The 13378-nt window shown below is 40.0% G+C and overlaps 1 protein-coding gene across 1 annotated transcript in view; it reads left to right on the top strand.

Annotated features, from left to right (window-relative positions):
* The window catches only part of LOC140195385 (contactin-associated protein-like 2), a 1890266-nt gene that overhangs the window by 1462603 nt on the left and 414285 nt on the right, over positions 1–13378 (top strand). Inside the window, exon 14 of the mRNA XM_072253599.1 lies at positions 4290–4446. Coding sequence (XP_072109700.1) covers positions 4290–4446 — 157 coding nt within the window. The remainder of the gene's footprint in view (positions 1–4289; positions 4447–13378) is intronic.

Raw genomic sequence — 13378 nt, 5'->3', positions numbered from 1 at the left:
TTGATGCTTTGGTTGTGTCTGCTTGTAGTCAGACAATAAATATTCAGGCAACTTCAATTCTCTTCAAGTTTGGACCTTACTCTGTGACAAATTACTTGTTCAAATTCTGGATCATTTGCTGGATATGTTACAACCCATCTGTGTTGTGGAGCCGCGTCCAACAAGATGTGGCAAGGGCACAGAGGTCTCTGAATTTTCCATACTCCAAATGAAGGCAGATGCAGAGGATTACTGGGAAAAAAAACTCCATGTGGAAAATTGTACACTAGAAAATCCTTTCATCCGAGTCCTGCAATAACAACATTGTAAATACAAAGTACTGGGTAAAAATACATACGCGTCGTGTCCAGGTCCTGGCTGGTGTTAATGTAGTGCTGTTGTTGGAAAGAGCCTGTTTTTGTTACAAACAGGGTCACTATAAAGGCAGTGGAAGACAGAGAATCAGAATCAGATTTATTATCACTGGTGTATGACATAAAATATGTTGTTTTGTGGCAGCAGTACAATGCATAGATAAAAAAAAAATTCTGTTCCTGAAGTGCACAGTCAGTCCCACGGCCCTGCTGACGTTGAGTGCCAGTTTGTTGCAATACCACTCAACCAGCCAACCCATCTCACTTCATTGCTTCTGAGATTCTACCAATCATGTTATAAACTGCCATTCCTCGCACACCAACTGTTTAGAGTCTTCTTCAATGTCAGCTGAGGGAAGGAGCCACAGCACATAACATGTTGATGTTTCTTCTCATTTTTAACCTTAGCTTTCGTAAATCTGCAACATGCTTTTGAAATTTAAAATCTGTGACCAATTCACTGACACACCCTTTCCACAAAGAATCATGGATGACTTCATTTGTCAAGATGCAATGTCACCAAAAAGTTCAAGTGTAAAGAAGTTTTACTATGTTGGTAATATCTATTGGGCTTTTAGAAAATAGTTCAAGAAGAAATTAAGGTAGTGTCATGCATCAAAACATTACTGTGGAAATATTGCCAAACAGAGTCTAATGTATCTTGGAACTGTTTTCTCATGAGTGAGTTTATAGTACTTTGATAAATAAATTGGCAGTTGTGGTATGTAAAAAACTTCAGGTACATTCACTGTTGGCTTGTTGTGAGGTGGTGAATGCTTTACAATGATGGCGTTGAATGGAATTTTCTTGACGAAGGAATAAATTATCAAGAAATAAACAAGATCAAATATTTAGTCATTAATTTCCATAAGTAGAATTTTATAGGCTGCACATTTTAAAGGTTACAATAAAAAGAAGACCATGTTGGTGATAGTTAGGTAGATTGATGCTGAACATTACGGTATGTCTCAGTATATCTCCAACTGGAGGGATTGCTTGCATTGTCAGCTATAAATTGAAACCAAGGAATGAAATTGATATAAAAAAGCAGAGAGAGGGATTTCATTGAGCATGGAGTGAGGTAATATAAAAGGTATTTTGTGCAGTGGAACTGAATTGCTGTGAAATGGTAACAACAGTTATTTGCACTACTTCTTTTTACTGACTGTCAGATGAAAATAACCTAAGAAGTGTTTGACATCATCTTCTCCTTCCTCTTTTGCATGAACATTTGGGAAAAGAAACGACTCTGAGCTTCATACTAAGCAGCAAGTTTGAGCCAACAATATTTAATTTGACTTAATTTGTTGTTACGATGCCCTTATATTAATTGCATCATTGGGAATAGGTGGTGATTTAGAAGATCCAAATTTAAAAGCATTAACATTTTGCTGTCTTTGGTGGGAAACTGAGTGTTCCCTTTTAGGGAATTATTCAACGGACTGAAAAGAAATGTTTGAAGAAGTTAATGAGACAGTAATTGAAGTGTGTATCTTCTTGTTCCTTGCCAGTAGTCACTAAGATTATTATGATTCACTACTGCTAAGCATGCCTGAAGTGTATTCCAACCCTGTGAGAAGGAGAACCTCGATGTTTGTCCTTTTACTAGGTTCCAGTCTTTGTGCAGTGTCTGTTAGGCCTGTGTCAATTAACACTTTAGTGTATCGAATCAATCAGAGAACAGATCAGTATGATACTTCATTCAGCACATGTAAACTTGATAAATGTCAGTACTTGAGCAGCAATTTCCAGATTCCGCTTTGCGCCTGAAAAGTTGTTGCAATTAATTGGCTCTATATTCTCTAAGTCTTCAGGCTAGAGGGGCCCATGATTTAAATACTATCCTCTACACTCAGTTATGCCCAAAAACCAGTCCCACCCACAGTCCTGGTAAAATTCTCATATAATGCAACCTTTATTTTGGTAAGTGGAATAAAAAAAATCCACACTGTCTCCCTTTTAGCAATAATAGACCAAAAAACATAGGGGCAGTATCAGGTCATTTGGCCCATCAAGCTGCTCCACCATTCAATCGTGGCTGATCCTTTTTTCCCCTTCTCAACCCCATTCCTGGGCCTTCTCCCTGTAACATTCGATGCCATGTCCAGTGGGGAAATGTTCACACTCCAAATGTGCAGTTTATTTCTCCTAAGCATTTTCACTTGCCTGTCCTCTCATACAAAGAAACATTAGTAATAATGATATTATTATGCTTGGTACCATAACATGAATGAGTCTTGAAACACGAGATCAATTCAAGATCAGTTTCATTCTCGCACTTTAAAGCCGCTCTTATAGAGTGTGCAGCCACATTACACAAAGTATGCTTGCATCACCTGGTTGGAAATATTGACAGTTATTTTTATTTGTGTTGTAATGCTCTTTCCCAAACACATGATGGTTTACATTTTAAACACGGTTGCAAACCTCTAGCACAGTTTGACTTAAGTCATTGGGGAAGATTTTTTTCAGTTCAAATAATAGAAAATCTCATTTTGAGGTAGAGGTTTCTTAGCCAATTAACATCACTTGCTCCATCAATCAGTCTTGCCTACATGTTACCCCATCAATCTATCTCGTTTAACTAACTCTTAATATTCTAGCAATCTCTGTTCTGAAATCTTTGGTTGATCCAGGTGCAGCAGTTTATTTCAGTAACAGTAAGTTCCAGCATGTTCTAGTTCTTGGATTATTGCAGAAATCCGATGGCAGAGGGGAGGAAGCTGTTCCTAAAATGTTGAGTGTGTGCTTTCAGGCTTCTGTTCCTCTTCCTTAATGTTAGTAATGAAAACAGGGCATGTTTTGGTTAGTGAGGGTCCTTTTTGATAAGTACCTCCTTTTGGAGACATCACTTATCGAGAATGTATTTGATGGTGGGGAAGCTAGTGCCCACAGTGAAGGTGGCTGAATTTACAATGCTCTGTAGCTTTTCTGAGCATTGACATCTTCATACGAGTCTTTGAGGTAACCATTCAGAATGCTCTCCATGGTAGATCTGTAAAAATTTGCTAGAGACTTTAGTGACATATCAAATCTCCTCAGACTCCCAATGAAATATAGCTGCTGGTGTGCCTCCTTAATAATTGCAACAATATGTTGGCGCAGTATAGATTTTCCGAGATGTTGACACCCAGGAACTTGAAGCTGTTCTCCCTTTCCACTGCTAACCCGTCGATAAGGACTGGTATCTGTTCTTCTGATGTTCCCGTCCTGAAGTCCACAAGCAGTTGCTTGGTCTTATTGACGTTGGTGCAAGGTTGCTGTTGCAACACCACTCAGCCAGGTGATCTGTCTCACTTAAGTATGCCTCCTCATCACCATCTGAGTTTCTGACAACAACACTTGAGTCATCAGTGAAGTTATTGTTGGTGCTTGAGCTTTGCCTAGCCTCACTGTCATGAGTAGAGAGAGAGTAGAGCAGTGGGAGAACCATGCATCCATGAGTCGCAGCTCTGTTGATTGACGGTGAGGAAGAACATATTATTTCTGATCTGGACAGATTGTGGCCCCCCGACAAGAAATTCAAGGATTCATTTGCGGTACTCAAAAATGTTCTCAACTTAGGATCCTCTCAGCCAAATAATGCTGGAATGTTGTTTCCTAAGAACATATGTAAATGGTGTCAAATTTTAACAATAACAATGACAAGACTACTATTATTTTCTAGGAAGAGGTACAGTCGACGTTTCAGGCCGAGACCCTTTGTCCTGACACGTCGACTGTACCTCTTCCTAGAGATGCCGCCTGGCCTGCTGCATTCACCAGCAACTTTGATGTGTGTTGCTTGAATTTCCAGCATCTGCAGAATTCCTGTGGTTTGCTATTATTATTTTACAGTATTTACCTACCAAAAATAATCTTGGTATTTTGCCAATAGAAGTTTCATTAATTAATTATGAATATTTATTTAATCTTTCTATAATCTTGTTATTGCAGATGGCAATCCATATACTTGGTGGATTGGAAAAGGCAATGAAAAGCATTATTACTGGGGAGGTTCTGGTCCTGGGATACAGAAATGTGCTTGTGGGATTGAGCGAAACTGCACTAATCCAAAGTACTACTGCAACTGTGATGCTGACGCCAAGCAGTGGTGAGTAAATTAACTGTTATTGCATGTTATGCTTCCCTGATTTCCAGTTTTACCAACAGAAGGATCCACACACTCTAAATCTTCATGTGAACTAGTACTTTCCTATAATGTTTTGAGAACTGCCATTGGTTCTCCCAAAAGTGATTCATGCTGAAAGAAAGAGGTACAGTATATTTAAGAGTTTGTATTGCTCAGATCACAGTATCTCAGTCAACTGGCTATTTTTCTTGTCTAAGTCTGCACCAAATACAGAAATTAATTAGTAAGACCAGAACAAGTTTAATTTATGTGTTATCTTCGGTGTACAGTGTTAAGAATGTCGCATTTTGGAATTACTTCACTCTCAAAATATCAGTGTTTTGGATGTCAGTCTCTGTAAGCTGTTAGTCACAACTCGCCAAAAATGAAAGTAAATTCCAAATGATGAATGTGTTTTAATTTAGTTATGTAAATTTGTTTAAGGTGAGCTGGTAAATGATTGTGAACTGTAGAGCAGTTGCTTTATGTAGGTCTGTGTGCAATGGATTTTTATTTCCATGGGGGAAGAGCTTTCGGTTCCAGTATCATTGTACTTTCTGCTATGTAAATGTACTGATTGGGCCTCCAATTAAGCACTTAGACATTGCTTGATTGTTAATCAGCTAGCTCTATTTATTTTTGGAGCGCCAACTTTATTTGCATAGCATGGCCGAACGCTGATCCCATGTTGGCAGCTTTCCAGAGAATCTGGAAATTATTTTAAGTAAGTTATTTTAAAATCATGTGGTCAATTAAAAAGTAATGAAGAGACATTGGTTAGCCAAAGGCTACAATATTGAAATGTATATAGGTTGCTCTTTGCAAATGAGGTTCCTTGACAAGTTCTTTCTTTTCAATACAAATATAAAAGTCTGTCCAAGATCACAACCATTATTGCAAAAACAGTAATAATTCAGTGGCTTTGCAATTAAACCCTGGGCATGGAACTGCAAATCTAAAACATTTGGTTTTCATCAGTTAAACCCAAACTTAGCATTCATGGCACAAACAGCCACTTTTTCAAACAGCTTTCGCTCTTTTGTTATTCAAGGCTTTCTCACATCCATGTTATTAATTCTGCAGTTCACCCAGGAATCCTTCTTTCTATTCACATACTGCCTTCGGTAGGATCACCTGAAGATACAATGCCAAGTTCTGCATGTGTACCTAAATGCTGCCCACCACTCTTTTGTAAACCCTCTCCATTTCCTAATTTTCACCAGACTTCTTGCATGGCGTGTATTCCTGAATAAGTGATAGATTTTTTCTGTAGGTGTTGGAATAACTGAAACCTGCTGCAGCCTCCTCAACCTATGCATTTGTTGCTGAGGTTGTGCAGTTACTTGGTTTGAATCTGGAGGCTAAACTTGCTGGCTAATATGATCCACGATGTGTTCACTGAAGTCCTGCACGGCAGCACAATAAGGCACACACGCAAAACAACTGAAAAAAATATATTTCAGAGGAGACAGAGGCACATCTGTCAACTTTGCATCAGCTGTCAACTTCTGCTGAATAATTCTAAATGTTCCGTCAGAGACTGCCTCTTGTATGCGTTTGACCTCTCCGTTTCCATACATGGACATCTGAGACAGCAGCCTCCTGAGATTTATGCTTCTTCAAGGAATTCTCAGCTACATGTCACAGTTTATCAAAATCAAATGAATAATTAATAAAGTGAAAATTATTTCTAATATTTTTAAAGCTAAATCTTTTAAAAATAACCTTAATTAATCAAATATTTTCAGCAAACATATATAACATGTTTTCTTCATAGCTCTCAAATCTCCATTAAAATAAATGGGCTGTGGATCCTGCATCTTGCTCAACAGATGACTCAATTTCACAAGGGCTGGCGAATCCGACAGGTTCCTGCCCTCCCACATCAAGAAGATCTGCAGTGGACGTGGCTGGCATTTTTCAGCAGGTTCCAGCTCATTGTCTTAATTCCTTTAATAAACTTGAACTCTTCAGTACTTTCTCCATCCAAATCTCTGGTTGCTGTCTCTCAAAAGTCTAGTCACAACATAGTTTCTAATTGATACTGTTCTTTATCAAAAATACCTGTTTGCTTCTTCCTAATATTATTCAATACTGCGCTTCCATTTGTTTAACTTCTGCTGAAATCCCCATCTGTGACTTGGATAACCCAATAGTCAACTTCTGTAGCTTGGATTATTATCAGAAGATACATGAAGGTACCAGAAAGATAGCTCTAATATTGACTTAACAAAATACTGAAAATTCACTGGAAGGGCAAGTTAACCATACTCAGCGGCTTCCTGCACGCATGCAGAACTCGTTGACTTTATTAACTTTGCCTCCAACTTTCACCCTGCCCTCAAGTTTACCTGGTCCATTTCCGACACCTCCCGCCCCTTTCTAGATCTTTCTGTCTCTGTCTCTGGAGACAGCTTATCCACTGATGTCTACTATAAGCCTACTGACTCTCACAGCTATCTGGACTATTCCTCTTCTCACCCTGTCTCTTGCAAAAACGCCATCCCCTTCTCACAATTCCTCCGTCTCTGCCGCATCTGCTCTCAGGATGAGGCTTTTCATTCTAGGACGAGGGAGATGTCTTCCTTTTTTAAAGAAAGGGGCTTCCCTTCCTCCACTATCAACTCTGCTCTTAAACGCATCTCCCCCATTTCACGTACATCTGCTCTCACTCCATCCTCCCGCCACCCCACTAGGAATAGGGTTCCCCTGGTCCTCACCTACCACCCCACCAGCCTCCGGGTCCAACATATTATTCTCCGTAACTTCTGCCACCTCCAACGGGATCCCACCACTAAGCACATCTTTCCCTCCCCGCCCCTCTCTGCATTCCGCAGGGATCGCTCCCTACGCAACTCCCTTGTCCATTCGTCCCCCCCATCCCTCCCCACTGATCTCCCTCCTGGCACTTATCCGTGTAAGCGGAACAAGTGCTGCACATGCCCTTACACTTCCTCCCTTACCACCATTCAGGGCCCCAAACAGTCCTTCCAGGTGAGGCAACACTTCAACTGTGAGTCGACTGGGGTGATATACTGCGTCCGGTGCTCCCGATGTGGCCTTTTATATATTGGCGAGACCCGACGCAGACTGGGAGACCACTTTGCTGAACATCTACGCTTTGTCCGCCAGAGAAAGCAGGATCTCCCAGTGGCCACACATTTTAATTCCACATCCCATTCCCATTCTGACATGTCTATCCACGGCCTCCTCTACTGTAAAGATGAAGCCACACTCAGGTTGGAGGAACAACACCTTATATTCCGTCTGGGTAGCCTCCAACCTGATGGCATGAACATCGACTTCTCTAACTTCCGCTAAGGCCCCACCTCCCCCTCGTACCCCATCTGTTACTTATTTTTATGCACACATTCTTTCTCTCACTCTCCTTTTTCTCCCTCTCCTTTTTCTCCCTCTGTCCCTCTGAATATACCTCTTGCCCATCCTCTGGGTCTCCCCCCCCCTTGTCTTTCTTCCCGGACCTCCTGTCCCATGATCCTCTCGTATCCCCTTTTGCCTATCACCTGTCCAGCTCTTGGCTCCATCCCTCCCCCTCCTGTCTTCTCCTATCATTTTGGATCTCCCCCTCCCCCTCCAACTTTCAAATCCCTTACTCACTCTTCCTTCAGTTAGTCCTGACAAAGGGTCTCGGCCTGAAACGTCGACTGCACCTCTTCCTACAGATGCTGCCTGGCCTGCTGCGTTCACCAGCAACTTTGATGTGTGTTGCTTGAATTTCCAGCATCTGCAGAATTCCTGTTGTTTTAGATTATACAGTTTAACATGTGGCTAAGGAGTTGATGTAAGAGTGAAGGCATAATATTTTTGGATTATTGGGCTCTCTTCCAGGGAAGGTGGGGTCTTTATGGAGGGACAATTTGCCCCTGAACTGGAAGGGGACTAATATTCTAACAGGAAAGTTTGTTAATACTGCATTGTGGGGTTAAAACTAGAGTTGCAAGGGGATGGAGACCAGAGTGCCAGAACAGTTAGTGGAGAAGTTGTGAAGACAGATGTTGGTAAGTCTGCAGACAAAGTCAGGAATCAAAAGATTGAGCATGGTGTGACTAGCATACTGAAATGTGTATATATCAATACAAGAAGTATTATAGGAAAGGTGGATGAGCTTCTTTCTATTCACACACTACCCTTCAGTAGCATCACCTAAAAAATGCCAAATTGTACAAAGCTTGTATGTGCCAGTCAGAATAAAAGGTAAAGACAACAAGTGAAGGGAATCTTGGTTTTCAAGAGTTATAGAGGCACTGATTAAGAGAAAAAAAGGAGGTGCATAGCAGGTATAGGCAGATGAGAACAAATGAGGAGTTTATGGAGTATAAGAAATGCAAAAGAACACTTAAGAAAGAAATTAGGAGAGCTATAAAGAAGGCATTAAGTTGTTTTAGCAGATGACATTATGAGCAAAAGGATTGCAAGGGACAAAATTGGACCACTGGAAGACCAGAATGATAATTTATGTGTGGAGTTGAAACAGATGGGGGAGATCTCAAGTAAATTGTTTGTATCTGTTTTCTCAGGAGATGGGCACAGAATCAATAGAAATAAGGCAAAATGACATGAACTTCATGGTTCCTGTACCGGTTACAGGGGAGGAGGTGTTTGCTACCCTGAGGCGACTCAGGATAGGTAAATCCCCAGGGCCTGGTAGGGTGTTCTCTTGAACTCTATGGAAGGCAAGTGCAGAAATTACTGGGGCCCTAGCAGAGATATTTAAATTATCCTTAGTGACAGGAGAGGTACCGGGGATTAGAGAATAGCCAATGCTGTTCTGCTAGTTAAAAAGGGCTCTAAACATAAACCAGAAAATTATAGGTCGGTGAGTCTGACATCAGTTTTGTGAAAGTTATCACAAGTTAATCTAAGGGACCAGATATATGAGTATTTGGATAGACATGGGCTGATTAATGATAGTCAGCATGGCTTTGTGCATGGTAGGTCATGTCTAACCAATCTTATAATTTTTTATAAGGCAGTTACCAGGAAAGTCAATGAACGCAAGTTAGTCGATGTTGTCTCCATGAATTTCAGCAAAGCGTTTGACAAGGTCCCACATGGTCAAAAAGGTTCAGTCGCTCAGCATTCAAGCTGAGGTAGTAAATTAGATTAGACATTGGCTTTGCAGGAGAAGGCAGCAAGTGGTAATACTTGGTTGCCTCTCTGACTGGAAGGCCGGAGACTAGTGATGTGCTGCAGTGATCAGTGCTGGGTCATTGTTTTTCATCATCTATATCAATGAACACAATCAGGGTAATTATCACTGGCATGTGTCGTGAAATTTGTTAACTTTGCAGCGGCAGCTTAATGCAATACATAATATTGAAGAAGAAGAAGAAAAATATAATAAAATAATAATAAATAAATTACTGTATATGCATATTGAATAGATTAAAAATCATGCAAAAACCAGAAATAATATGTATTTAAAAAGCGAGGTAGTGTTCAAGGGTTCGATGTCCATTTTGGAATCGGATGGCAGAGGGGAAGAAGCTGTTCCTGAATCACTGCGTGTGTGCCTTCAGGCTTCTGTACCTCCTACCTGATGGTAACAGTGAGAAAAAAGCATGCCCTGGCTGTTGGAGGTCCTAAATAATGGAAGCTGTCTTTCTGAGACACCGCAACTAAAAAATGTCCTGGGTACTTTGTAGGCTAGTACCCAAGAAAGAGCTGACTAAATTTACAACCCTCAATGCTCTGCAGCTTCTTTCGGTCCTGTGCAGCAGCACCCCATCCCCACCCATACTAGAGAGTGATGCAGCCTGTCAGAATGCTCTCCACGGTACATCTATACAAGTTTTTGAGTGCATTTGTCGACATACCAAGCCTCTTCAAACTCCTAATGAAGTATAGTCATTGTCTTGCATTCTTTTTAACTGCATCAATATGTTGGGAGCAGGTTAGGTCCTCAGAGATCTTGACACCCAGGAACTTGAAATTGCTCTGGATGACAATGTGGTCAGCAAATTTGCAGATGTCACCAAGATTGGGGGTGTAGTGGACAGTGAGGAAGATTATCATGGCTTGCAGAGGGATCTGCATCAACAGGGAAACTGGGCTGAGAAATGGTAGATGGAATTTAATGCAGGCAAGTGTTAAGTTTTGCACTTCAGTAGGACCAACCAGGTTTGGTCTTACACAGTGAACGGTAGGGCACTAGGAGTGTGGTAGAATAAAGAGATCTGGGAATACAGGTCCATAATTTGTTGAAAGTGGCGTCACAGGTAGAAAGAGTTGTAAAGAAAGCTTTTGGCACATTGGTTTTCATAAATCGATATATTGAGTACAGGAGATGAGATGATATGTTGAAGTTGTATAAGATGTTGGTGAGGCCTAATTTGGAGTATTGTGTGGAGTTTTGGTCCCCTTCCTACAGGAATGATGTAAACAAGGTTGAAAAAGTACATAGAAAACTTACAAGGATTTTGCCAGGGCTGGAGGACCTGAATTATAAGGAAAGATTGAATAGGTTAGGACTGTATTCCTTAGAACGTAGATGATTGAGAGGAGATTTGATTGAGGTATTCAAAATGATGTGTGGCATAGATAGGGTTAATATAAGCAGGCTTTTTCCACTGAGGTTGGATGGGACTACAACCAGAGATCATGGGTTAAGGGTGAAAAGTGAAAAGTTTAAGAAGAACATGAGTGGAAGCTTCTTCACTCAGAGTCATGGAAGTCTGGAATGAGCTACCAGCACAAGTGGTTCATACGAACTCAATTTCAATGTTTAAGAGAAGTTTGGATAGGACATAGATGGTGTGGATATGGAGGGCTATGGCTCCAGTGCAGGTCAAAGGGAGTAGGCAGTTTAAATCGTTTTACGATGGACTAGATGGGCCGAAGGGCCTGTTTCTGTGCTGTACTTCTCTATGACTCTGTGACTGCTCGGAATCACAGATCAGTCACCAGGGTTACTCACCTCCAGAGGTTTCCACAGTCATGGTGAACTTTAGAGGTGAAGTAAGATGGTCATTGACATCAAGTCTGCTTTTAACTTAAAGTACTTTGAGAAAATTTGAGCAAAGTTAAAGAAAATAAAGATCACAGGAAAATTCTTTGTAGAATCCAGTGGAATCATACAGTCCAACAAGGAAAGTGAAGGTCATTAAAACAAAACAGAAAATGTTGGAATTACTCAGCCAGTCAGGCAGCATCTTAGACAGTGAAATTGAATTAGTATTTCATCTCAATGGCCTTTCTTCAGGAGAAGCACTGAATACTTCTGGATTCTATTCATTTGGGTGAAAGGTTATTGGGTTCTTGATCTGAGATGTTATAATTCTACATTTCTGCACAAATACTATTCTACCTGCTGAATATTTTCAACATTTTCTGGTTTTAGTTTGGAGTTCCTTCTTCTGTAGCCCTGTTTTCCTTTTGAGGACGATTTTGGTCATTAGTCAGTCATCTCAGCTCAGACATTCCACAAATTCCTCAGAGCAATGTTCCAGGTCCAATATTTTTAATCGTTATTACCATCTCCGAACAGGCACCACTGAAGATTACATCTATATGCTGGCTCCAGAACAGATTATCCAGCATGTTAGAATTGAAAACTTCTGACTCTCCACTGCCGATCCCCAATATAGACAGTATAGGCAATTTTTCAAATTCAAAGACATTCAATGTATAGAAAACATTCTGAATAGAAACAAGCTTTAGTCTGATATCCTGTAATAATATTACATTTGACTGTCTCCAAAGGCTAACATTTAACACTGCATTTTGTGTTAGCTTTAATTTCATTGATTTTGAAATACTGTCTCAGTAATACATAAATGATGGGTGTGTATTGTGTTAATGCATTCAAATCAAATTACTTGAGTCTTTTTGAGTTTTTAATCAAATTTTATGCCTTGCACATTTTCCCATGTATACTTTTGTTGATTGCACTGATCTCCTGCAATTTCTGAGCATCTCATTGAAGTAGGTATTCTCATCCATGCCCATTAGGTTTTGGAAAACACTAACCCCATTATCACAGACTTGTAAGTAAATTATCAGTGAATCAATGTTTTTTATTTCATGCTCTTCTTGACCTAGATTTGGATTCAGTACAGCTATAAAGGATGCAATTAAATGAATAATAATAACAAATGAAGGTTTAAAACTCATTAACTTTACAAAATGTGCTTAGAAGCATATTGATTTAATAACTTTATACAGTGTAACTCTAATCTGCAAAATCAATTTAAGAGTAAGTAACAAAATAACAAATAAGTAAATTCAATAAACCATATACAGTGGATTCCAGTTACTTGAGCCATTGGTTAATCGGGGCAGCTGTTTTTTTGGGACAATTCTGAAAGAACAAAAACTAATTGAAATAATAGCAGGGATTTCTTTAGTTTATTTGGGACACAGTGCTGTTTAATTGTGCCAGGAGACTGTGTCCGAAGTTACTAACTAGTGTCAGTCACATGCACTTGTGTGGCTGCTAAAAACTACACTGTGCTTAAAGCGAACAGTTTTTAAATAGCGTCAGGTTTGTGTGTTTGTGTTGAAACAGCAGTGAATTTTTTCACTGATTCTGAGAACTAAGCAGTAAAACAATCTGGGTCTCTTTTGTTCACTGCGGTTTCAAGCTTTCAGGCTTGGAGATGCCATAAATGGCCGGGAGTGAAAATGAAACAATTTCACTACTTCAACATGTTGGGAACTATGAAGAATTTGAAGATTCTCAAAATCATATTGAATGTTGCAATGAAAATGAAAAATTGGAGGATGCAATCGTCAAACGCATTGTATGAAGGCAGTCCCTTATCTCCAATAGGTGCCTGCACTGATATGTTCACTATCAATCAGGCTGCATATTCTGTGGATGAATTCCTCCATCGATAAATACTAGCAACCACAGTTTTATAATAGTATTGTTAGTGTTCTAATTTGTCCTTCA

This window comes from Mobula birostris, chromosome 3 (assembly GCF_030028105.1).
Source record: "Mobula birostris isolate sMobBir1 chromosome 3, sMobBir1.hap1, whole genome shotgun sequence".
In the NCBI taxonomy this organism is placed as follows: domain Eukaryota; kingdom Metazoa; phylum Chordata; class Chondrichthyes; order Myliobatiformes; family Myliobatidae; genus Mobula; species Mobula birostris.
This window is presented reverse-complemented; position numbering and strand designations above follow the sequence as displayed.